General features: G+C 34.8%; 1 protein-coding gene across 9 annotated transcripts in view; it reads right to left on the bottom strand.

Moving 5' to 3' along the window:
• PDS5B (PDS5 cohesin associated factor B) overlaps window positions 1–26,175 on the bottom strand; it is a 191,079-nt gene that overhangs the window by 130,975 nt on the left and 33,929 nt on the right. For 5 of the 9 annotated variants that reach the window (XM_053563576.1, XM_053563578.1, XM_053563579.1 and 2 more), the window contains exons 3-4: window positions 7,964–8,104; window positions 4,881–5,084 (exon numbers count right to left, since the gene is read on the bottom strand). In XM_053563576.1, the coding sequence (XP_053419551.1) occupies window positions 4,881–5,084; window positions 7,964–8,104 (345 nt within the window). The remainder of the gene's footprint in view (window positions 1–4,880; window positions 5,085–7,963; window positions 8,105–26,175) is intronic. The other 4 variants (XM_053563584.1, XM_053563581.1, XM_053563582.1 and 1 more) reach the window with 1 other exon arrangement.

Raw genomic sequence — 26,175 nt, 5'->3', positions numbered from 1 at the left:
GAAGGAACATACATTACCATGATAAAAGCAACACATGACAGACCCATACCTAGTACTTTACTGAATGGGAAAAAACTTAAAAGCCTTTCCTCTGAGATCCGAAACAAGATGTCCACTTTTACCACTGTTATTCAATATGATATTAGAAGTTCTAGCTAGAGCAATAAGACAAGAGAAAGAAAAAGGACATCCAAATTGGAAAGGAAAAAGTCAAATTATTTTTTATTACATACCATATGATCCTTTACTTAGAATAACCTAAAGCAGGCAGGGCACGGTGGCTGTTGTCTATAATCCTAGCACTCAGGGAGGCCAAGGCAGGTGGATAGCTTGAGTTCATGAGTTCAAGACCAGTCTGAACAAAAAACAAGACCCCATCTACTAAAAATAGAAAAACTGAGGCAAGCGGATCACTTGAGCCCAAGAGTTGAAGGTTGCTGTGAGCTATGATGCCATAGCACTCTACCCAGGGCAACAACTTGAGACTCTGTCTCCAAAAAAAAAAAAAAATGACCTAAAGCCTCTACAAAAAAATTATTAGAACTAATAAACAAATACAATAGCTGCAGGATATAAAATCAACATACAAAAATCAGCGGCATTTCTATATGCCAACAGGGAACAATCTGAAAAAGTAATCTCATTTACAATAACTACAAATACTAATAAAATATTTAGGACTAAATTTAATCAAACAAGGGAAAGATCTCTATAATAAAAACTATGAAACGTTGATGAAATAAACTGAAGATAACACAAAAAATGGAAAGCTATTATATGCTTCTCATGGATAGGCAAAATCAATACTGTTAAAACACCCAAAATAGCCAAAGCATTCTAAATAAGGAGAACAAAACTGGAGGAATCACATTACTTGACTTCAAATTATACTACAGCTCTATAGTAACAAAAAAAGTATGGTATTGGCATAAAAACAAACACAGGGACCGATAGAACAGAATAGAAAAAGAAAATGCACAAACATATCCATACATCTATAGTAAACTCATTTGCTTTTTTTTTTTCTTTGAGACAGAGTCTCAGTCACCCCGGGGTTGAGTGCTGTGGCGTCATAGCTCATAGCAACCTCAACTCTTGGGCTCAAGCTATCCTCTTGCCTTAGCCTCCAGAGTAGCTTGGACTACAGGGCGCCTGCCACAAAGCCTAGCCATTTTTTGGTTGTTTTTCTGTTTTGTTTTGTTTTGTTTTAAGAGATGGGGTCTCGCTCTTGCTCAGGCTGGTCTCAAACTCTTGAACTCAGGCAATTCACCTGCCTCAACCTCCCACAATGCTATGATTACAGGCGTCCATAAACTCATTTTCAACAACAGTGCCAAGAACATATACTGGGGAAAAGACTCTTCAATAAATGGTGCTGGGAAAACTGGATATCCATATGCAGATGAATCACACTAGACCCCTATCTCTCAACATATACAGAAATCAAATCCAAATGGATTAAAGACTTAAAACTACTAAGACTTAAGTTTCACTAAGTCTTAGTGAAACTACTAAGAGAAAACATTGGGAAAACATTTCAGGACCTTGGTCTGAGCAATTATTTCTTGATAAATACCCCCAAAGCACAGGCAACTCAAGCAAAACTGGATGAATGGGATCACATCAAGCTAAACAGATTACACACAGCAAATAAAACAATCAACAAAATGAAGAGACAACTGACTGTGAGAAATCTACCTATCTACCAAGGGAGATCAAACAACTCAATAGGAAAAATTCAAATTATCAGGCTTTAAAAATGGGCAAAAATCTCAATAGACATTTGTCAAAAGAAGTCGTATAAAAAATGGCCAGTAAGTAAATGAAACCATGTTCAACATCATTAGTCATCAGAGAAATTCAAATCAAAACTACAAAGAGATATAATCTCACCCAGTTAAAATGGCTTTTATCCAAAAAATAGGCACTAATGAATACCTGAAAGGATGTTGAGAAAGGGAACCATCATACACTGTTGATGGAAATGTAAGTTAGTGCAACTACTATGGATAACAGAATGGAGGTCCCTCAAAAAAATAAAACAGAACTACTACATGACCCAGCAATCACACTGCTAAATATTTATCCGAAATAGAGGAAATCAATATACCAAAGAGTTAGCTGCACTCACATGCTATTTCAACACTATTCACAATAGCCAGGATTGGATGGTACTAAGTGTCCATCAAGAGATGACTGAATGAAGGAAATGTGGTACAATAAAATATTATGCAGCCATAAAAACAGAATGAAATCTTGTCATTTGCAACAACATGGGTGAAACTGGAGGATATTATGTTAAGTGAAATAAGCACAGAAAGACAAATCTCACATATTCTCATTCACATGTGCAAGCTAAAGAGTAAAACAATTTATCTCAGTGAGAAAGAGAATAGAATGATGGTTAACAGAGACTGGAAAGGGTAGAGGAGATGTGGGATAAAGTGGGTGCAAAAATGCAGTTAAGATAAACAGAATGAACAATATCTAATAGCACAACAAAGCGATTTTAGTCAACAATAAATTATACTATACTTTAAAATATAACTAAAAGAGTGGAATTAGAATGTTCCCAATACAAAGAAAAGATAAATGCTTGAGGTGACAGATACTTCAATTACCCCAGTTTGATTAATACCCATGTATGCTTATATCAAAACATCTTATGTACCCTGTAAATGTATATAACTATTACGCACCACAATTAAAAATTTTAAAATGTGTTTAAAACTAGACCCTTTAAAAATTGGTCAATTTTTTTTAAAAGGTTACTTTGAGAGTAGTACTGTGTAAAACACATTCTCCATAAACGAATCCTTCCTGGTTGTCTAAAAGAGAAGACATGCCATATTCTATCTGGAGATGGAAAGACAACAGTCATTTATAATTTCACCAATGATAACTGATCTACACATGATGCCAGGTGTATAAAAAGGGTATGAGCTGAGAATAATAAACTGCCAGTGAAAAAGTGAGGTCAAGGTCTCACAATTTTCTAATATGCATAACACTACCACAGATTCTAAAAAATGAACTTGACACTAGTCAAAATAGTAAAAATTATCCCACTAATATTTAGAAAGCAGTAATCAGTAATTTTCAAGTACTATCCTCCTAAAAGAAAAAGAGCCAGTTAGAATAAGACAAAAGAATTTATCATAATATGAAGTACTTTGAATTTTTTAGGTAGGGAATAATCTGCAAAGATCTTAATCTCAGCAGCTTGATAGGCTTCTCATAAATTGCCCTGTTATAAATAGCACAGATTTGTAGTTATTCTTTTAGGAGAACTTTTCTTTATCCCAAGAGAGGTCACTGATTATACAAACTAAGAAATCCCCGTGAGAAGTAAACAAATTGTGTAGTAGCAGACCTAAGTTAGACTTTTCTCTTAGCAAGAATGCTAATAGGACATCTAGTGAGGAAGCGCCAGAACTTAAAGTCAAAGAAATAGAATCATTCATTAAAGCAATTAAGCATCCCCAAATTGGAGGCTTACAACTAGAAATCATGCCTTATACCAGGATTCACAAATACATGAATCAACTTAAGTTATCTACAATATGTCTCTGGCCATTCTCAAATTTTATAATTCAATTCCACTTTTAAATGACAAATATCAGCCCTCTACTTCCTTCATCCTAGGATTCTTTTACCAATCAAACTATAAAACAAGCACAAGCAGGCCCAAACCAGTTTGAGTATCCCATATTTGAATTTTGGCAGACTTGATCAAATGAGCAGGATCCTCACTCCAATTATCAAGAAGCAACTCCATAGTCCAGGAACTACGTCTAGGGTTTTGGAGGGGATAGGGGGGAGGAGTTTGCCACCACCTTGACACCAGTTCCTGACACATAAGTAACAGCAAGATTTGTTAAGTGAAATAAACATAAATTGTCTGCCATTCTTTCACACTGTGCATTAATAATCTTCCTGTGGTCTCACTCTCAAACCCCCAGTTTCCACAACTGTCTTTTATTATTGTTGTTTTAATTCCCACCTGACCTGCCTTACAATCATTTGATATTTTCCCCCACAGCGCTAAGGACTTCATGCTTTCTACTAACATTTTTCTAAATGGATTAATCATGTTATTCCCCTTCTTATCTTTTAAAGATTTTTGCATTCATGTGGTTTTACTTACAACTACCATAACTAAGTACTGTAAGTCTTTTCTGCCTTAATGTTAAAATTTTTTTCACTGTATTTTCTTCAAAACAATTCACACCAAAGCTTCCAATTAAATCTAATAGCAGTATCTATTATAAATTCAGATTTATACTCGATACTGTCATTTAAGTAAATAATGACCATGGTCTTCAATATAGATCTTCAAAAAAGAAAAGGAATTACCTCTAAAGTTATATGGAAAAAAGTAGGGCTAAATAAAAAAGAAGAATATACACTGTGTTAATCTAATTCTTAGCCTCAAGACGAGAAATTGTTTTTCAAAAGTAAGTGCTAAAGAAAATAGAAGTTTAACAAATGATTACTGCAGCTAACATCAAAGAATCCAGCCAGGTGCAGTGTCTCACACCAGTTATGCAAGCACTTTGGGAAGCTGAGGCAGAAGAATCACTTGAGGCCTGAGTTCAAGACCAGCCTCAGGAACATGGAGAGACTCTACCTCTACCAAATATTCAAAAAATAAAGAAACAAAGAAAGAAAATTAGTCAGGCGTAATCCACACACCTTGTAGTCCCAACAACTCAGGAGGCTGAGGCTAGATGATCACTTGAGCCCAACAGTTTGAGATTGCAGTGATCTATGATGATACAACTGCATTCTAGCCTGGGCAACAGAGAAAGACTATCTCTCGTTTTAGAATGATAAAACCAAGTATAGTCAATCTTGGAGTTCTTTAATTTAGTACTTGCCTTTAGTTTATCAGGGGATGTGTAAGGAGCTTCGGGAGCATAAATCCTGAAAATATCAGCAAGGCAGCAAGCTACTAGTAAGCGAACATCTTTATCAGGATGCTTGAGGAAAAAATCTGAAGCAAGATGTAAAGCTAGGTTTAGATAAAGCTCCTTTTCTTCTTCAGAGTCCTGGTCCATATCCATGAAAGTTTTCACAACCATCTACACAAAAACAAAGTAATCAATGAAATGTTCCACGTAAAAATACAGTGATTTGATATAATGCCATATTAAATGCAAAGGTTAACTTCAAATAAATAACACAGTAGAACACCTCAGTAGTTGACCACCTCCCTACACTGACCATCTCCTTAAATTGACCTAATTTTCATAAACCAGACATGCATCATGTGTACATATGAGAACAGGAATCCTGGTTCCTTATGATGACCACCTCCATATGTTGACAAGTTTGTTCCAGTCTCTTTGGGAGTCAACTTACAGAGATTCTATTTTTCTGCAAAAAGTATCTTACTTAAAAGAACAAGACCCCTCTAAACGTAGAGGTAAACTTTTCTTTAAAAGACTAAGTAAAATATTTTTCATTTACCCAATACATCTACTAACAAGGCTTTAAAATTGGCCTGATATTAGTCATTTTTGGAAGAAATCCAATAGGATAGTTGTTGAAACATCTAATCTCACTTGTACAACCAGATAATCACTAGGAGAAAAATATATACCAAAAACTCTTGGATGGATGACAATTCAGTGTTCCATCTGAGACATTAAATCACTCCAATCACATAGTTTTCTATATTCAGTTAAAAAATATAAACAGATTCAAAAAAGGATGTCAAAGACGATATATCCCTCAACGCTTTGAAAAGCTACCATGACATGACCACAATAAAATCCAACAAAATATTTCTTGCACCACAGTAAAAGAGACTATATGGATAGGTCACTGACACAACAGCATGTATGTGGTGAGCAGAAGGAAGGTAGAGAAAATGGTTCCTTTTTTTCAAAAATAGTTATTTATGTAAAAGGGGGGGAGTAGAAAATAGAATGGTGACAAATAATACAAAATGAATTCTGTGAAGCATTTTCCCTAATTTCAATTTAATAGTTACAATGATGACCTCTGTCTGTACTATTCCTACTTCAAATGAAACTTAAAATTGTTTATCTTAACAGGAATTGACATTGAAATACAACTCCAGTGGAAACGTGACCACTCAGCATCCACCAGGTGGTGCTGCAAATACTAAGCAACAAGTGGAGCTGGCCACCATGTATCAACCTCTGCGCTTTGGTTCTTTATGCTGCAAGGATTTCCACTTGCTGTACAGAAAACTTCTGAGTAACAAGTGGTTCAATTTCATATTAAGTTCTCAGAGCAGTGGTGGAAACAATGTTTCTCACAATGCAACCCCAGATGCCAGAATCAACAGTAGACTACTTCCAATCAAGCACTATAGTTAGTCTAAGGATATGATATTCAGGGCTATTCTAACTTTTTAAATTTATTACTTTTAAAATATATGCTTTGACTGCATATATATTTATGATAGGCACAAAGAGAAAAAAGAGAACTAAGTACATGGAACTATTTCTCCAGATTTCTTCACAAAAGAATGAGACATTAAGTAATTAAGTAAAAAGAAAATAAAAAGTTATTACTGTCCCACATAAAATCCTTTTTATATTTCTCTGAAGAGGTAGACATGAAAAACAGTTGGAAGTGTAAATTCGGAAAATAAGTGAGTAAAAGTACAACTAGATTACAGCCAGGTATAAATGCATACAAAATAACAAAAGCGTACTACAAATGCTGTATATGAGTACTATGAAAAGATTAAACACTAATCTCCACCAAGATTAAACACTAAGTTTACTAGTTATACTCAAGTATAGATAATAAAACTCAAGTTATACTCAAAGTATAGATAATAAAAACCCAAATGCTATTATAAAACTCATCAATAACTTATGAGTCCTCCAAATTAAAAAAGATCTCTGAGAAAATAACATCTCTAAAGGACACTAAATGCTAATTAGCGTTTAAGTGTAGACTCTGAGGTCAAAATTAGCTTCTTAGCAAACAATCAAGATGTTCACCTAATACTCTTGGAATATATAAACAAATCAAAGGTAATAAATATAGGAGCTCTCTAAAAATTCAATAGGCTAGGAGAAGGTAAACACACAGAAAAAGAAGCATCATATATATGTTTATGTTTTTAATGAAATATACATAAAGACGTTAAGTTCACAACTAGATAAATTGTCCACCTCTTAGTAAATTTAATCTAGTCCAAGATGTCTTTCCCTCTGAATGATAAACATCTGATACCTGACATTCTAATACTTTATGTAAAAGTAAGACTTTATATGAAATTTTTACTTTCAGCATCCCTTTTTTCCTTATAAAAACAAAAACTATGCAGCAATATATAATAGTACTTTGTTTTAAACTTCCTTTACCTTCAATGATTAATTTAGGGAAGTTTTACAGCCCTGATATCCTGACATCCAGGTAAATAATAATACATCTAATAGTCAAGTTAACAGTCAAGCTCTTTAATCTGTTCTCAAAATAACTTACAAGAAAGTAATAGCCTGAGTACTTGGTATAGTCTTAAAATTTCCTTTCTCAGAATAAAATGGCTGTTTCTAGAAAATAAATGAAATTAGATATAGGAAAAAGGACACAAATCTGTACTAACAAAAAGGAATATAAGAATATTATGGACTTGTTCTTTATATTCAAGTGTATGAAGTCCTAGAAAATTTAAGTTTCACCTTTCTAATTACTCTCTCATTAATAGCCAAGAAGTAGTAGCTCTTATCTACTCCCTTAGAAACATTCTCTGCCATTTGCTGCTTTGCTTTTTTAAGTTACCATAAAATATACATCCCTGGGCGGCGCCTGTGGCTCAAAGGAGTAGGGTGCCAGCCCCCTATACTGGAGGTGGTGGGTTCAAACCCAGCCCCAGCCAAAACAGAGAAGAAAGAAAAAAATACATCGCTATGTTTTCTACAGGGGACCCCCCCACCAAGCAGATGTCTAAAAGAATATACTTAATTTTACTCACCTTTAACCGTCTCACCATCTCCTCTTTAGATATTTTATCTGAGATTTCCTTGACACCAGGAGGATAAGTAATTTTTCCATCATTGGTCCTTGTCTTTGAATGAGCCATGACAGAAATATTTGTATCCCTAAAACAAGGAAACTATTAGATGCAAATAAAAACATAAGCATAAATAACATTAGTAACAAACACAAAAGGTAAGCTGCCCCACAAACAATTGATAACTACCTCCTAGTCTATAGTAATCCACTTTAATCTAGCTAATAAAAACCACTAGATGTGTTCCAAAATTACTATTTAAAAAAAACAAAACTTGGGCGGCGCCTGTGGCTCAGTGAGTAGGGCGCCGGCCCCATATGCCGAGGGTGGCGGGTTCAAACCCAGCCCCGGCCAAACTGCAACAAAAAAATAGCCGGGTGCTGTGGCGGGCACCTGTAGTCCCAGCTAGTGGGGAGGCTGAGGCAAGAGAATCGCTTCAGCCCAGGAGCTGGAGGTTGCTGTGAGCTGTGTGATGCCACGGCACTCTACCAAGGGCCATAAAGTGAGACTCTGTCTCTACAAAAAAAAAAAAAAAAAACTTATTTTTAGTTTCATTTGCAACTGTGCAACTAAAAAATAAATAAAAATAAAAACTAGAAATGCTAGGGTAAAAAAGAAAACCTAAATGTAAGCGTATTTTTTCAAGTACCATTAATTACTCAAACCAAAATTTAAGAAAAAAACAGGAATTCAAAGAAGTAAACAGAATACTGGGGCACTGCAGCCACTTACACTCTCAGAGTATTTGTTATTTCTTACAAATGTATTATAGGATTCAGTGTTGGTGGTCTCAAGCGCAAGGAAAACAGAAGTAAATCTGTCAAGGCAGAGATAAATAAGAAACTCTCCTAACATTAACATGGAATGGTACCCCCAAAAAGATGTATCTGCAAAGGAGAGGGTAAGGCAGAAAACATGTGCACCCTTTCCCCACCCCCTGTAGGGGATAGCAGAGAAGCTACTTTGGTATTAATACCTAACAGAGGAAAGTAATAACAGGGCAGAAACAGCTAATGTGCTTTGGCCATGGTCTAGCACATTTGCTGATGTTCACATTACCTAAGTGGTCCAGAGAACTTCAAAACATAAATTCAGTGACCTCTAGTCTTGCCTAAAGAAGCACACCTTCATCCTTAAGCATCAAAGAACTTCGACAGTGATGTTTTTAGAACAATGAGACAATCAAGTCAAAACTAACCAAGCACCTAAGGAAACAAGTAGGAAAGAGAACCAGCAGAAATACCAGAAACCAAGAACAGACCCATAATTCTTCAGATAAAATAACCCTCAAACAGGTTATAAAACTACTATAATTATAATCTTCAAAGAAATAAAAGATAATTATAAAAATATCTGCAGGAAATAATTATAAAGAGTAAACTAGGAGACTTGAAAAAAGGAAAACTTCTAAAAATGAAAAAATAAAAGCTGAAATTAAAACTTAGTAGATGACAAAAAAAAATGAACTGAAAGGTCAGAAGAAATTATCTACAGCACAGAGAAACATAAAATTGAAATCACAAAAAGGCAGAAAGGTCTAACTATGACCTATGATTCATGGGAGTACCAGAAGTACAGGAATGAGGCAGAGGCCTAATACCTACAAAGAATGTCATAAAATACCAAGCTACAAAATTAAGAAGCCAAACAAGATTAATTTCAAGATAATAATAATTCTGGAAAACGAACAAAATCTTAAAGGAAAACACATTACCATGAAAGGAATAACATTTTAACTAGGAAGTGACTTCTCAAGACCAAAAATATAAGCCCTAAATACAGTAAAATGTAACCTAAATGTGGGGAAAAATATAATTGCAAACCTAAAGTTTATAACCACAATAATATAATTTCAAAAAATATAAAGTACTTAGAACATTATTTAGCACGTACTAAACACTACATAATATATAAATATTAACATACATGATCAGCTTAAAGCAATATTTAAAAAATTTTAATACAGAGCTTAAAAGACGATGAAAACAATGTGGATTTGAGATGCTTAAAGTAAAAGGATGACAAGATATACTGTGCAAATGCTAAACCAAAGAAAGCACTTAAGATAAACAGACTCCAGGACTCATTATTTGGTATTACACAACAGAAACACAAAACATTCATCCACCATAAGACATATATTTAAAAAAAAATTATAACAATACTATTCAAAGTAGCCAAAACAGAAAACACAAAAGCCTAGTGACAGCAGAATGGATAGGTAAATGGATATTCACACAATGGAAAACAATACAGCTGTGAGAGTGAACCACTGCCTCACACAGTAATACGGATTTAGCATAATTACAGACCTAACTGAAAGAATCCAGATACAAAACACTATCCAGAGTTCAGAAAACAGGGATATCTAATCGGGCATGTTAAAAGCCAGGAGAGTGATACTTTTGGTGGCAGATGTTAACTGAAAGAGGGGTAAGAAAGGAGGACTGAGGTAGTAGTTATTTTTCACTTTGTGTAAAATCATAAGAGTAAAAGACATAATTTGTGCTCTTTTCTGAATGTATGCTATACTTTAACAAAAAGTTTAACAGAAAAGATTAACAGGAAAAGCTCCATATATTTAAAATTTTAAAAGCACTCCTGACTATTGTGGTTCAAAAGAATAGGATCAACAAAATCAAACTCAAAAATCACAAGCCAGTCTTACAAATCTGATTAACATTTGAAAATTTAGTTAAAATTGAGAAAATATATATTTTATTACCAAAACTAACTCTAGAAGAAAAAAACTATTCAGAAACAAAATTGGTAATAAATCTTTCCACAAGGAAAATTTCATGTCTAGAAGGCTTTCCTAGTGAGTCTATCAAATAATTAAGAAATAATTCCAACGTCATACAACTAAGTCCAAGGAGTAAGAAACAAGGGAATCCTTCCCAGCTAAATTCATGCAACTAACTAGCATGCCCTGATACCAAAATCTAATGAAAATAATCAGAGAAAATGGGGGGGAGGAGGAATCACACATCACTCTTACTCATTAAACATAAATGCAAAACTCCAAAACAAAATATTAGAAAACCAAATGCAGCAATATCCACACACAAAAAGTGTCTATCCCACGAATGCAAATTGAATTCAGCACATTAATAGAAAATCATAAATTACATATTAAATGGATTAAAAATGAAAAATCTCAATAAATGAAAAATGTTTGATAAAATTCAAAAATGTATAACTATAAAAACAAAAAGAAAAAAACAAACATAGTAAAACTAAGAATTAGATGAAAAGTTTCCTTTATCTGAGAAGAATACAGTGTTAACAAGCACCCTACAGCATAAATCATGCTTACTGGTCATCCAATGAAAGAGTTTTGTTTGTGATCACAAACTATACAAACATACCTGCTTTCATTACTTTTATGTGACACTGTAATAGAGATGCTAATCAACAAAGAAAAATAAAGAGTACAAGGATTAAAATAGTCATTATTCACAGATGTTGTGATTATGTCTACAGACTCTCCAAAAAAACGATAAGACAGATAAGTAAGACTAAGTTTAGCAAAGATGTAAAGTAGAAAAAACAATATATAGACAGATGATCCTCGACTTTTTACAAATAGGGTTACATCCCAATAAACCCATTGTAACCTGAAAATATTAAGTCAAAAGTTTTTCCATTATAAGTTGAGAAGCATATATCACATGCACCGTGAAGTCCAAAAATCATTAAGTTGAACCACCATAAGTTAGGAATGTCAGTACAAATGGATCACCCACAGGTAACACAGTATTTAATGGTGACAAACTACATACTTCCACCTAAAATCAGAAACAAGAAAAGGATGCTCATTCTCAGTACTGTTATTAAACATAATACTAGAAGACTTAGGTCAACATAGTAATACAAGAAATAGAAAATAAAAGGCATACATAGTGGAAAAGAAAACATGAAACCCTCTTCACTCCTAGATAACACAACTTTCTACATGTAAGATCCCAAAGGAATCTACAAAAAAACTACTAGTTCATCAAGGTTGCAGAACACAAGATTAACATCCAAAAACCTGTTTCTATATACAGTCATGTATCACTTAATGACAGGGATATATTCTGAGAAACATGTTGTTAGGGGACTTTGCCAATGTGGGAACATCATAGAGTGTATTTACATAAACCTTCATGGGTCAGCCTAGGCTATATGGTATAGCCTATTGGTCCTAGGCTATAAACGTGTTCAGCAGGTACTACCCTGTTTCCCCGAAAATAAGACATCCTCCGAAAATAAGACCTACTTACAGGAAAGATAAGGCATACCCTGAAAATAAGACCTAGCGCATCTTTGGGAGTACACCTTAAAATAAGACAGTGTCTTATTTTAAAACAGGGTATACTGAATACTGTAGACATTTGTAATACAATGTCAAGTATTTTTGTATATATATAGTATTTTGTATATATATAAACATAGAAAAGGTACAGTAAAAATATTATATGCAGATCATCTTTATATATGAAGTCTGTCATTGAACACTGATCAAACTGTCTTTATGCAGTGCACAACTGTATGTAAAAACAGTGGCTGGGCAGAACAATAAGGAAAGAACAGATAGAATACAATAAAAAATTATGAGACACTCTCTATGGGAAATAAAAGACACTGTACCCAAACCTCACACCATGTAGAAAATGAATTCTAGGTAGGTTAAAACCTAAATATAAGAGCAAACTGTAAAAGCTTGCAAAATATAAGAGAATTACTTTCTGATCTAAGGTTAGAAAAGGCACTAAGATCCAGTATCACTGCTGTGTTAAGCAGAGAAGACATGCAAAGGCCTAGAACAAATCATTCCAGAGAAAGGTAGATAAATATGGCAGGCTTTTCTTCCACCAAGCCTGTAGTAGAAGAAAGTCTTTCTGCCTCTTCTCTACAGAGACTAAAGCTGTTCATCATCTATAAAAACAGGTACATGATTATGGTCCCAGACCACAACTAAATAATGTAGACATACCCTATAGAATATGTGTATCCATACAGTCAAAAATTTATCAAGGGCCCATTATTTGCAGAACACGTTAACAGTAACTAAATGGCAAAACGAATAAGATGGGTCTCAAAACCTACCAAGGGAAAGAGATACTCCCATAAATAATTAGATCACTGTAGATTCTGAAATGATACTAACAGAAATATACAAAAAGTTTGGGGAAAGAAGACTGACAGAAAAACCACTTCCGTAAGTAGATAGGGGGTAAAATGGTAATAATAAACAGAAAAAAAAGACAGAAAGCAATCTGAGTAAATCTCAGAGGGGAAAGTTCAGAATTTGTCTCTGGACCAGAAGTATAACTGAAGGAAAAGGTGGAAGGAGATAAAAGGAGTTACATAGGAAAAAGATAAGCGCCAACAAAAAGGCAGGTTGTTCAGTTTGCACTTCAGTCCTTTAAGCAGTGGTATTGTAAGCCGAGGTTTGAAATATCTTGGTAAACATACACAAGCTAATTTCCTCCAAGTAAGACATACTAACTGGTCTTTGTCTACTAAGCAAACTATATGGACCTGAAAGTCTTAATCAAGTCTTTTTAACTTTCCCTGACCTCAACCAGGCACCTACCTCTATAGATAGTCATTCTTTGAACCTACAATTAGCATTTATCACATCCTATTTATTACACTTATTTCTGTTTCTCCCACTAACACACAAGCTCCTTTAAGACAAAGATAATATATAATTTTATGCTAGCATCTATAATAGGTACTATCAGTAGTAGATACTCAGGAAATACTGAATGAATGAATGACCAGAACCGTTCTAAGAAGGTGTGGTTCCAACAGGCAGTAGGGACTAGGCAGAAGAAAAATTAGAAACAGTAAAACCAACTAGGAAATTGCTGCAAAATTCCAGGTAAGAAGTAACAAGGAGCTGACTGCAGGCAATGACCGCAAACAAGAGAAGTGATTCAAAGACTTATGATTACAACAAAGAACAAGAAGATAATTGCAAGAGTCAAAGCCTTTGTTCCTGGAAATTCACTTATTTAACATGTGCTGAGAATTTACTTGGTGCAATATGCAATGTTAAGTAGTAGGAATGCAATGATGAACAAATATAAAAGATCTCTGTCCTCACTGTAATGAATATGGGAGAAAACCAGAGAGAGATCAAGACTACGGGGAAATGAAGTCTGGTCTAGAAGATACCTGTAAATTATAGGTCTAAAATACCCAACAAAATTCAAGACCAGAAAATATTTTAGGACCAGTTATTGCTCATATTTGGGGGCCTTATAAAACTGACAAAGAAAATGTGTAGGGTGAGCTGAGATATCAAGACAAATACCCATATCGGGTATTTCAGAAGACAATTAAGTTCAAAAATTACATGAATACTGTTATATTTACATTTTTGTGTCAATTAAGTAAAGCAGAAGAAAATATTCTAATACTAAAGAGCTCTGAATAAACTCAAATAAAATGATCATAATTAAAGGCAACATAAGTACAGTCCTGGGAAGAAAAAAAATCAATAAAATCCACCATTCTTAACTCTTGACATTTTCACAGATGTAAATAAATGTTCACAGATGAAACTAGAGTTCAGTAAAAATATGTGAAATCTTTTTGTGGATGGAAAAGAAAAATAAAGCACTGCATTAAAGAGCAAAGGCATGAGCAAGAATAACAACAGCCATTCTAATTTTTAGGTGTCTGAAGACCAGCATTTGCCGTTTTCGTGATTTTTCTTAAATATACACAACCTGACATTAAGTTCACACTTACAGAAAACAAATCAAACAACTACTAGAATCTCTATATGACCCTGTTTTTTAAAAGCTGCTTTTTTCCTCGTGGGATTACACTCCAGGTTTGAGGTGGAATTAGAAGGAAAACGTAAGATTTGTTACAAGTCACAACTGGTACCTCCTACAACCAGCAGATGGTGCCCTCCGTAAAGACAACCCTTCCTAGTATATAGTAATTAAACAATATAATAAATTAGCCTTACTCTTGTCAAGGGACAACTAGAAATCTAATGGCAGTTTTTCCTATGAGAAAAAAGACAAAATAAGTTACGCTATTTTCCCTTAATTACGTAACTTGAAGGTCGCATTTACATATTTCCTAACTATTTAAACAAAAATCTGCTTTTTCCACAATGTTACCACTAACCCACCATTCAGCTTGAAGTAATCTTTATTAATTGAAACTAAGTGCTTTTAATAATTATGCTTTATGTATTCTTGTAAAACAATATTTTTAAAACTATAGGATGTCTTTTTAAAAAGCAGATCCTTCTTTGTGTTCAAATTTTTGCTAATGTTTATTTATGAAAGTGCAAACATGGCCATTCTCTTGCCTACATCCTTTTTAAGGATCGTCAATATTATAAAAGAGAGTACAAGTTTAACTGTCTCAAAGAGAAAAAGATCCCCAGTTCTTGGAATATTTCAACTTGCATCGGTTTCTAACTAACAGCACAGGAAGTTCTATTAAATCTCCTTAAAGTAATTATTTTTACATTAATAGTGATAAAATCTCTCATGTCTGGAATAATTAGCATGTCTCTGGCCAACAGCTCAGTGTCCCACTGCATGGGAGGGAAAAAATTACATACTTTTCTACTCACATCAAATCTCAAGCACACATTCTTGTAAACCCTCCTCTTTGAGTAGACTGTCTGACCTTCACATAGAAAACAGAAGCTCTGTCAAACAGAACTTTGCTCATCACCAAATCTACTTGCCTGGGTACTTATATATCCATCCATTTTCTCCTTCATTCCTCTTACCAGAAAGAAGTAGCCTTCAACTAGGTATACAAAATGCTATCCTATCCTCTGCCAGGTTTCTGAGATGTTCACCTCAGTAGTTACCTCCTTTTCCCTGCATTAGTATCCTCTGTGTCTAACAGGTCTTTTCTCTCCGTGTTCAAATACACTCTGTTCTCGGAGGGAAGAAAGGCATTCAGTCAGGAAAGGAAAGAAAACACAACACACCTTCTTAGACTACAAATACTCCTCCAGCTATTGTCTTCTCTCTCAAATTACTTTCACAGCCAAGCATCTCAAGTGAGCTTTATTTTCTTTCTACCTTCAATTCCCATTCACTTGTTGTTGTTGTTGTTTTTTTTTGCAGTTTTTGGCCAGGGCTGGGTTTGAAACCACCAGCTCCGGTATATGGGGCCGGCATCTTTGAGCCACAGACGTCGCCTCCCCCCCCCCCCTTCACTTTTCATCCTAATCCAATCTGGCTTCCAGACAGCTCCCCATCCACACTCCACCTTATCTTTTGCTGTGATCGTTGTGGCAGACTGCAAAAAATAGCAAAAAATTTTTCCCTTCTTTGTAAATGTAACTTTGTTGCTCCTCCCAGAAGTGTTTGCCCAGCTGTTGAACCAAGATGGTCTCATGCCTTCCTCTGGCCAATGAGACACTGACAAGCTTAATAAGAGTGCTTTGGGTTTGCTGACCTACTGCTCTGAGAAGTCTGCCCTGGACATGTGAGTAAGCCACGCTAACCAGCTGGAAAATGAAAAAATGTACAGAGAAAGGTTTTAGTTATCCCAGCCATAGTCATCATGAACAAGCCAGCCTCAGCCAAACCACCAGGTGACTACAGATGTATACAGACCTGTAGATACACAAGTGAAGTGACCCCAGGTGAGATTAGCTAAACCTAACCCAGATCAATTGAACCACCCAGATAACTCAAACTCCCCAGACATGGTGAACCCAAGCTGCCAACCTACAGAAATTGAGAATGGTAATTTTAAGCCATTAAGTCTAAGGGTGCTTTGTTATGCAGTCAAAGCTAATGAGAAGTTATCACTGAGCTCTCTGTTGTGGAAGCAAATGAACACTTTACTAATCCTTCTTTAACTGACCTCAGCAGATGACAGTAAACCTCAGCCTCCTCCTTGAAATACTACTTTCCTTTAGTTTCTACTATACTACCTTTTCCTGCTATTTCTCCTACTTTACTACTCATTCCTATATCCTTTTGTCTGTTTACTTTTCCTCTACCCAACCTCTAAATATAAGTAATTCACAGCTCAATTCTGTCCCTCTTATTCTCTTTTTACTTTGCATGTTTTTCTACCACGGCTTTTGCTCCAGGCTTTCTTTTGAAGACTTTAAAATAAAAAACAGATCTTATTAACCTCATTTTTGAACTGCAGTCCACATATTATACATGTACAACAGTCCATTTAAAATTTCTACTTGAGTATCCTCAAAAACATCATGAACTTAGGATACTCAAAATTAAACACCAAACTTTCTCCCAACTAAACCCCTTCCAAAAAACCCTTATTCCTCACTCCTCTCAGTATGTACCCATTTCTTCCTCAGAAAAAAAAAATGGGAAATGAGCCTTGATAATTCCCTTTCAAAATTTAAAATCAATCAAATCCTATAAATGTGACCTGAAAAACATCAATGAAATCCACTCTATTTAGCCACCACAATACCACTACCTAATCTATACCATATCCAATTCACTCTTCACAGAGCAGCCAAAATCATTTTAATTGTCTTCATAAACAGCTTCCCACAACTCTTAGCTTAAGTTCCAAACACACATACTACTAATCTGACCACCTGCTCATTACACTCCAATCACATCCCTATTTCTTTAAAGACACCAAACCAAGATCCTTCTGTGTCAGTGTACCCTATTCCTTTTGCTTCAAACTTTTCTCCTCTATAGCTCTCATGCTTAATAACAATTTTTTAAGTTTCATCTGTTGATCAGAGAAGCCATCCCAAATGCTCTCACACCACCCTCATACTTTTCCTCAAAGAATTGATCATAAATGGAAATATTAATTTTCTAGTAAGAAATTCTTCTCATTTGTAGAGTCTAAAAGAAAAGAAGAAAAAATTAAAATAAATTCTCTAATGTATTTTCTCTACTTAACTGTAAACTAAATGAGAATGGGAATCCTATTTTGCTCACTGCTGTATACCATAACAGCAGTAACACAAAGGTGTAAAAAAGCAAGAGCTCGGTAAATATTCTTAATGAGATGAATATTATAATTATGCCCATTTTATAAATAAGGAAACTGAGGCTTAAAAACACTAAACTATGCTGAAATTATCCAGCAATCAAACTGGAAATGACCCTTATCCGAGTCCCAAAACCTATGTCATGTCCTTAACCTAGTAATTCCCAATCTTGGAGAACACAAGTTCTCTACTAATGAGACCCAAACATCTGCATTTGAAAAAAGTCCCACGAAGATTTTATGTACAAAGTTAACACTAACTTAATAGTATATTGCCAACTCTGCCCACTATCCCTATAAGCATTTATAATACCTTAGCTATATAAGCATAGCTATATAAAAATAATTGACAAATAGATCACTGTTTTCAAATCTCTTTCATGCAAATATTTTCCTTCACAATTTTGTAAGATAAAAGCAGGAAGTACCTTTATTTTACATACAAAGAAAATGAAGCTCAGTGAGCTTAAAAACTTGCAAGCAGTCACAGATCTAGCAAGTGGCAGAGCCAGAACAAGAGGCCAAGTTTTCAGGTCTCTATGTCAGGCTCTTTAAAGGATCGTGAATTAGAAATTAAGAATCAGAATAATGCAAAAATCAAAGCAACCTGAACAGAAAATTAAAATGTTAGATCATCTAGAGCAGAGGTGTCCAAATTATTGGCTTCTCTGGGCCACACTGGAAGAAGAAGAGTTGTCTTGGGCCACACATTAAATACACAAACACTAACCAAAGCTAATGAGCTAAAAAAAAAAAAAAAAAAAAAAAAAAAAAAGTCCATGCATAATTTTCATGAAATCCAACATCACAGATAAGCAAAAATGTCCTCATATAATAATCCTATTTATGCAGCAGCCCTTTTAAAAATCATCTAGAAGGTCTCACGTTTCTAATCACTAATACAGAAGATGTACATATCTAAGTAATAAAACACTTTTTATATTTTTATTATAAAAAAGAAAAGTGAGCAACACAAAACTAGTTGGATATTTAAGATTGTATTTGAGAAACTAATACATCATTATCTGGTTCAATGGAAGTAGCTGCAATTCTCAGTGAGTTCTCAAGGTGCTCATCAAATATTTTGGTTCTAATTTTACCCTTAATGTATTTTATTCTTAAAAATAGTGCTCTTGGGCGGCGCCTGTGGCTCAGTGAGTAGGGCGCCGGCCCCATATGCCGAGGGTGGCGGGTTCAAACCCAGCCCCGGCCAAACTGCAACAAAAAAAAAAATAGCCGGGCGTTGTGGCGGGCGCCTGTAGTCCCAGCTGCTCGGGAGGCTGAGGCAAGAGAATCGCGTAAGCCCAAGAGTTAGAGGTTGCTGTGAGCCGTGTGACGCCACGGCACTCTACCCGAGGGCAGTACAGTGAGACTCTGTCTCTACAAAAAAAAAAAAAAAAAATAGTTGCTCATAAATGTAGGTGCTACCAAAAAGCCATGAGATGAATAACGCGAATAATGTGAAGTGAGGAATATTTGTCTCTGGAAAGACAGGACCTATAAAAGTCCAATATAAAAGAGACATGATCACATTTTTCTTTAAGTTGAATGTCAAACTGCAACTCTATTTCATTTGAAAATTGGCAGGTAACATATTTATGTAGACTGCAAATGGAGTTGCAAATGCACCAAAATACTAATTATTTTCTCAAAAATCTTGAAATCTGTTTTCAAATTCTTGTACCAAATCAAAAAGCAAGGCTGCATATTTTTTCACTGCTCACAGGACTGTTTTAGCCAATGTGTTGAAATGCATCCAATTATTTTCCTTAATCTGACCTTGCTATAATTGCAGTTTCAATGCTGTTACGGTTTGAAAGGTTGATGTGGATAAGTTAACTTTCACCTTGAAAACACGTTTGACTTACTTAAATGAACAGTTATGTCCACTACAAATAAAGATTTGGCACAAATTCGGTTTTAAAACCACAATGACTTCATAACACACTGCACATCATAAATACTGTTCACCATTTGGCATCGACTTAGCCATCTTACTTTAAAAAAGTAAATGTCTAGGAGGCCAAGACGGGTGGATCTCCTTACTTCAGGAATTTGAAACCAGCCTGAGCAAGAGCAAGACCCCATGTCCAGCAAAAAAAAAAGGAAAAACTATCCCGGCATTGTAGGGGGCACGTGCAGTCGCCAGTTACTCAAGAGGCTGAGGAAAGAGGAGAGCTTGAACTCAAGAATTTGAGGTTGCTATGAGCTATGATGCCATGACATTCTACTCAGGGCAACAGAAAAAATTTTAAAAAGTAAATGATGTGGCCACAGTCAGCATCAACACTTTGAAGGAATTCCCAGAACTGGCAATGATTTAATCCCTTGCCCTTATGAAATTCAGTCTTGATGATTTGCATAATGTTATATCCATTTTTAAAGTTCTTGCACATAAATTTTCTTGATGTACTACACAATGATACCTCGTCAAACCCAAGTTCTGGGTGGCAATTACATCATTGCCTTCTATTAATTTTACCAGTCCCTCTCTTACCTACCCTTTGGCTCCATCAGCAACTATACGAGGTATGCTGACAATGGACAAAAAAAATCCCTTTAACATATTTTTTAGTGCTTCATATAAATCTCGATTTACTTGTGTCTTTTAATGGCATTAAAGAAGCCATTCCTTCAGTGACATTATACTTGTCATCAACACCAGTAATAAAAATGCCTAGTTGAGCTATATTTGTTACATCAGTGCTGTCATCCATCACCAAAACATAAAACTTAAAACAAGCAACTTTATTTTCTAAACTTCTTTCAATAGATCTTCCAATTTCTTCAATTCACCTGTGTATAATCTGGTGAGATACAATGATTTCAGAAATATGTTCCTTTTTTTCGGGGCAAATTTTATCTGCCATGTTTAACAAATTCACCATCAATAAGGTTCTGATTTTTCTGCTATTAAATATGATAACACATAACTAGCTTTTATAATGGAATCTGAGTCGTAACTTTTTAATAAAATTGTTGTTGAGAAGACAGACTTTTTTTTCTGGTTCCACTATTCTGCGTTTAGGACACAATCCTTCATACACAATGAATTTGGCAGGATGTTTTTACATATAATGCCTTTTCAAATTATTGTCTTTGACTTGCAAAAATTCCCTACAAATTAAAGAGTGCCTACTACTTGCCTCAACAAAAAAAAGTAGTCATCTGTCTACTTTTCATTGAACAATCTTCCTTCATCCATAATTTTTCTTTTGGGGGGGGGTTTCCTTTGAGACATTGTAGAAGCCATTCTGGGATAAAAAAAAAATAATAATAGGTAAAGGACTGTGTTTACTTTTATTATGAAAATTGACAAGAAAGTAGAAAGCAAGGTTTGGGCCCTTTTACATATTGGCTGCCAATACAGGGCAAGGCGGAGGGCCAAGTTATGCAGTGCTGCAGGTGATGTGTGAGGCACTGCCAAGAAGTACCCTTAATAATCAAGTAAGAATAAAAGTCGTATAAATCTCTTGTTATCTGACTTCCAAATAACAATAAACACCTAATGTTGCAGTGGTAGGTTGAAATATTAATAGCTGCTGCCTAGCCAAGTCACCATGAGTACGTGTAACATCTGATGGTGTTAATTAGAAGGCGTTTATAACACACGGGGAGCCACAATCATAAAACGGAAGCCACACATGTATACAAATAGCAAGAGTGTATGTGTATTTATTTTATGTGACACTGCAACACAAAGTTGTCATCCATAAAGTTAATGCTAGAGAAATGCAAACTCAAATTCCACCAAAAAAAAAAAAAAAAAAAAAATCACTAAAAACCCCACCACGTTAAGTTTGTGATTTTGTGTTGGGCAGCATTCATACACATGCTAGGCCACATGCAGCCCACAGCTGTAGGTTTGAACACACAAGATTTAGAGTCTCAAGACACAAAGATCTTTTAGTCTAGCAAGACTAATCAGATGACTCTAATTAAAAAGACAGTAACAAGTATTGGTCAAGTTGTAGAGAAACTGAACTGGAACATTACTGGTGGGAATATAAAATGCTGTAGCCATTTTTGCAGAAGTTTGACAGTGTCTTAAAAAATTAAACTTAAATTTACCATAGGACCCAGCAATTCCACTGCTAGGTATCTACCTAAGAGAAATGAAAACTTATGACTACACAAAGATTCTTTTTTTTTTTTCCCTTTGCAGTTTTTGGCCAGGGCCAGCTTTGAACCCACCACCTCCAGTATATGGGGCTAGTGCCCTACTCCTTTGAGCCACAGGTGCCGCCCTACACAAAGATTCTTAATGGAGTGTTGTTCACCGCAGTATTATTCATAATAATCCCAAAGTATAAACAATCCAAATATGTATTAACTCGTGAATAGGTAAACAAAATGTGTATCTATACAATGGAATAGTAATCGGTAATAAGAAGGAACAAAGTACTGAAAAAAGAATGATTTAGTAGATCCTATGCACATGTATGTGCATCTACATGATCACACACTAGTGAAGGCGATTCTAAAAGACAACCAGACTGCTTGAAGTAAGGCTTTAAGTCTCTGATAGAAGTTTTTACCTTTATTACATAGGGCAACTGTCATCTTTTTTTCTTTCTTTTCTAAGAAATATGAAGAACAATCATATTTATCCTTTAGAAAGAGAATTCCCAAAGGCAAAGAAAGATATACCATCTAGAACACAGGAAGACTGCAAGAATATATGAGGGGCTACAGGAGCTCACAGTAGTAACAAGAAGCTCTGAACAACTGGGGAAGAACATAAAAACATTTAAAGACAGTATATAACAGAAAATAGGAGACAAGTATGCCTTAGTGAGAGAAATTAGTCAAGACAGACCTAGACTAACTTTACCCAGGAGTGGAGAATAAATCCTGGCTCTTTCTCAGACCATGACAGGTATGGTCATTTATCCCCTCAGGTTACCTGTTACTGTCTCTAAGTAACCTTTCCTCACCTAGAGAATCCAGAATAAAAACTGTTTACAAAGAGCTGTTGTGGTCAGTAATAGGGAGTACAGTGTAACTTACAGACAATGCCAATTGAGAGATCTATACTTTCTTTTTTTTACACTTTTATTTCAAAATCCAATTGGCCTTGTACATACTATATCGTATCTCTTTTAAGATGACAATAAAATAGGCAAAATGTACCGTCTATAATGACACTTAAAGACCCAATGTACCACCACTGTATGCAGGACAAATTAGAGTACAACTGTTAATTCCACTTAATTAAAAGTTGTACAGTATCCATAATGACAAACATTAATGTATCTGCTTTCAAAGCTATGTACCTTATACAGGGTGGCCATAAACTTCGTGTGCAATTTAAATTTAAAAGAATAAATAAATTGGAGAGGAGGGGTTGAAAAGTCTAACCATCTGAGTCCACCAAAAATCTTAAACTGATAAAATTCTCAATAAATTTGTCCATAATGGGAATGACATATGAAAATCATTATAATACCTAAATATTTTATGTATTCCTGAAGACAATAATTTTTAGGTGATACACAAGTTATACTCTTAGTCTCATTGATCAATATTACTTTTTTAGTTATTCTTAATTGAATTACATCCAATAAATCTATATACAAAAAGGTTGTTTTCGTTTATTTTGCCTACTTAGGGATGTTTTGCAACCATATCATCCTGGCTAGGGAACTGCTCATTTCACAAAAGCATTAACAAAGATTTTTCTATAGTATCAACAACTTTTGTTCTGTGGCAGTGCTGCCCAAACATGGAAGCCTATTGTTTTTTTAAACAGCAGCATTGAAATATAGTTCACATTATCAAATAATTCATCCTTTAAAATGCACAATCTAATAGTTTTGGATATAATATATTCATTTTTATTTTATTATGTAAAATATATTAACAACAAAATTTGCCATTTTTAAGTGTACAATTCAGTAACATTAATTATATTCATGATACTGTATAAATATCACCACTATTTCTAAAACTTTTTCATCACCCCAAACAGAGAAACTTGCAACCATTAAGCAATAACTCCCCATTCCCTTTACTCTCCAGCTCCTAATAAGCTCTAGTCTACTTACGGTCTCTACAAATTTATCCCTAAGTTCCTGTCACAGAAGAGGAATCAAGAGTATTTCTCTTTTTAAGTGTGGCTAATTTCACTTAGCGTGAACTGCACCGTGTAACAGCTTCAATCCTTTTAATGACTCAATAATATCAGTATGTATACCACATTTTATGTATCCTTACTTACGTTGTTTTCACTCTTGGCTATTGTGAATAATGCCACAATGAACACTGATGTACAAATACCTGTCAAGTCCCTGTTCACTTTTCATTATATACACTAGTGGTGGAATTACTAAATTTTATAGTAATTTTATGTTTACCATTTTGAAGAAACTGTTTCCCACGGTATCAGTTGGCTACACCAGCAAATTAAGAGTTCTAATTTTTCTACATCCTTGTTAATGGTTGTTATATTTCAGGTTTTTGCCACTATAGCTATCCTGGTAGGTGTGAAATGTAATAGCTTTTGCCACTATAGCTATCCTGGTAATGTGAAATGTAATGTAATGTGGTTTTCCATTTCCATTTTCCTAATGATTAAGGGTGGTGAGCATCATGTGCTTTTAGGATATCTGCATTTTCTTTAGAGAAGCTTGTTGCTAATTGAAGCTTGTGGCTCATTTTTAATTTCTTTCTATTACTGAGCTGTAGGAGTTCTTCATATATTCAAACATTAAATCCTTATCAGATACATGATTTGTAAGTATGTCTCCCATTCTGTAAGTTGTCTTTTCATTTCCTTAAAAAAAAAAGTTTTTAATTTTTATGAAGTCGAATTTACCTCTTTTTTCTTTTGTTTGTGCTGACATCATATCTAGAATCCACTGCTAAATCGAAGATCATAAAGTCCTATTCCTGTATTTATTTCTAATAGTGCATAATTTGAGTTCTTATATTGAATTTGTATCACTGATCCACTTTGAGCTAAATTATCTATTGTGTGAGGGAGGAATAATTTCATTCTTTGGCAGCTGTCCCACTATTATCTGTTAAAAACCATTATCTTCCTGTTTATTCGGTTTTAATAAAGATATCCTAGTCTCTCCACTAGAAATTTTGATTCAGTGGGTTTGGGGAGAAGTTTTAGACTACATTTTTAAGGAATGTCTTAGACAATTCCCATGGTCAAACAAGTTTGGAAACCAGTAGAGTTCAACTTCAGGCATTTGATTCATATCCTACAGCAACCAAAGAACTTTTTTTTAAAATCAAACTTGCTACAATACAAACCCATACCATTTATTCTTTGAACAAATATGTATTGAGCAACTACTATATTCCAGCACTGCTGATTAAGGAATACAACAATAAAGAAAGGCAAAGATTAATGCAGACAACAAATGTGGAGTGGGGATGGAGCACGGAAATATGAAATGCTAAGAAAAATAAAGGCTAAGTGGTAGAGGGAGCTGTTTTAGATTACAAAGACAGGAAAGAACTTTCTGATGACATAACATTTAAACAGAAACCTGAAAAGGAATGAAAGAATAAACCTCACAAATATCTGAGGGAAGAATATTCAAGACAGAGTGAGGCCTAGGAAATAGTTTTGAACTATCATCAAAGAAGACCTTTGGAAGAGATATAATCCATCTCTTTATCTAGATCAGAGCTACTCAACTTCAGCACTACAGCGATTTTCATACAAAATTCTTTATTGTGGGTATCCCTGTGCATTGCAGAATGTTTAGCAGCATCTCCAGCCTCTGCGTGATCACTAGATATCAGTAGCATATAAACACCACCACCACGACCATTTGTGAAAACCAAAAATGTCTCCTGATGTCATCAATCAATGTCTTCAACTCAGCCATCTTTCCCTTCTAGTTCTCCCACAGGAATAAAAATGTCAATATAAATATATAAATATATACACGTACTACCTAGTACCTATCCCCTGCAGGGGAAAATCACCCCAGATTCACAACTACTGCTATAGGTCAGTTCTTACACCAAAGTTCCAGTATTTGAAATGCCTATGAATCACCTACCCACCTGAAAAACTAAAGTTTGAATTTGTGTTGAAAATGTACATTTTTCTAGGGAGAAAGTTCACAGCTTATGATGTATTCTCTAGAGTCTGGAGGGTTCATTATCCAAAAGAAAGTTAAGGAACATTGTTTTTAATATTTAAAATGCATTAAAGAACAACACCTAAAAAC

Source organism: Nycticebus coucang, chromosome 15 (genome assembly GCF_027406575.1).
Source record: "Nycticebus coucang isolate mNycCou1 chromosome 15, mNycCou1.pri, whole genome shotgun sequence".
Taxonomy (NCBI): domain Eukaryota; kingdom Metazoa; phylum Chordata; class Mammalia; order Primates; family Lorisidae; genus Nycticebus; species Nycticebus coucang.
Note: the sequence above shows the minus strand (reverse complement) of the source record. Positions and strands in the feature narration are given on the sequence as shown.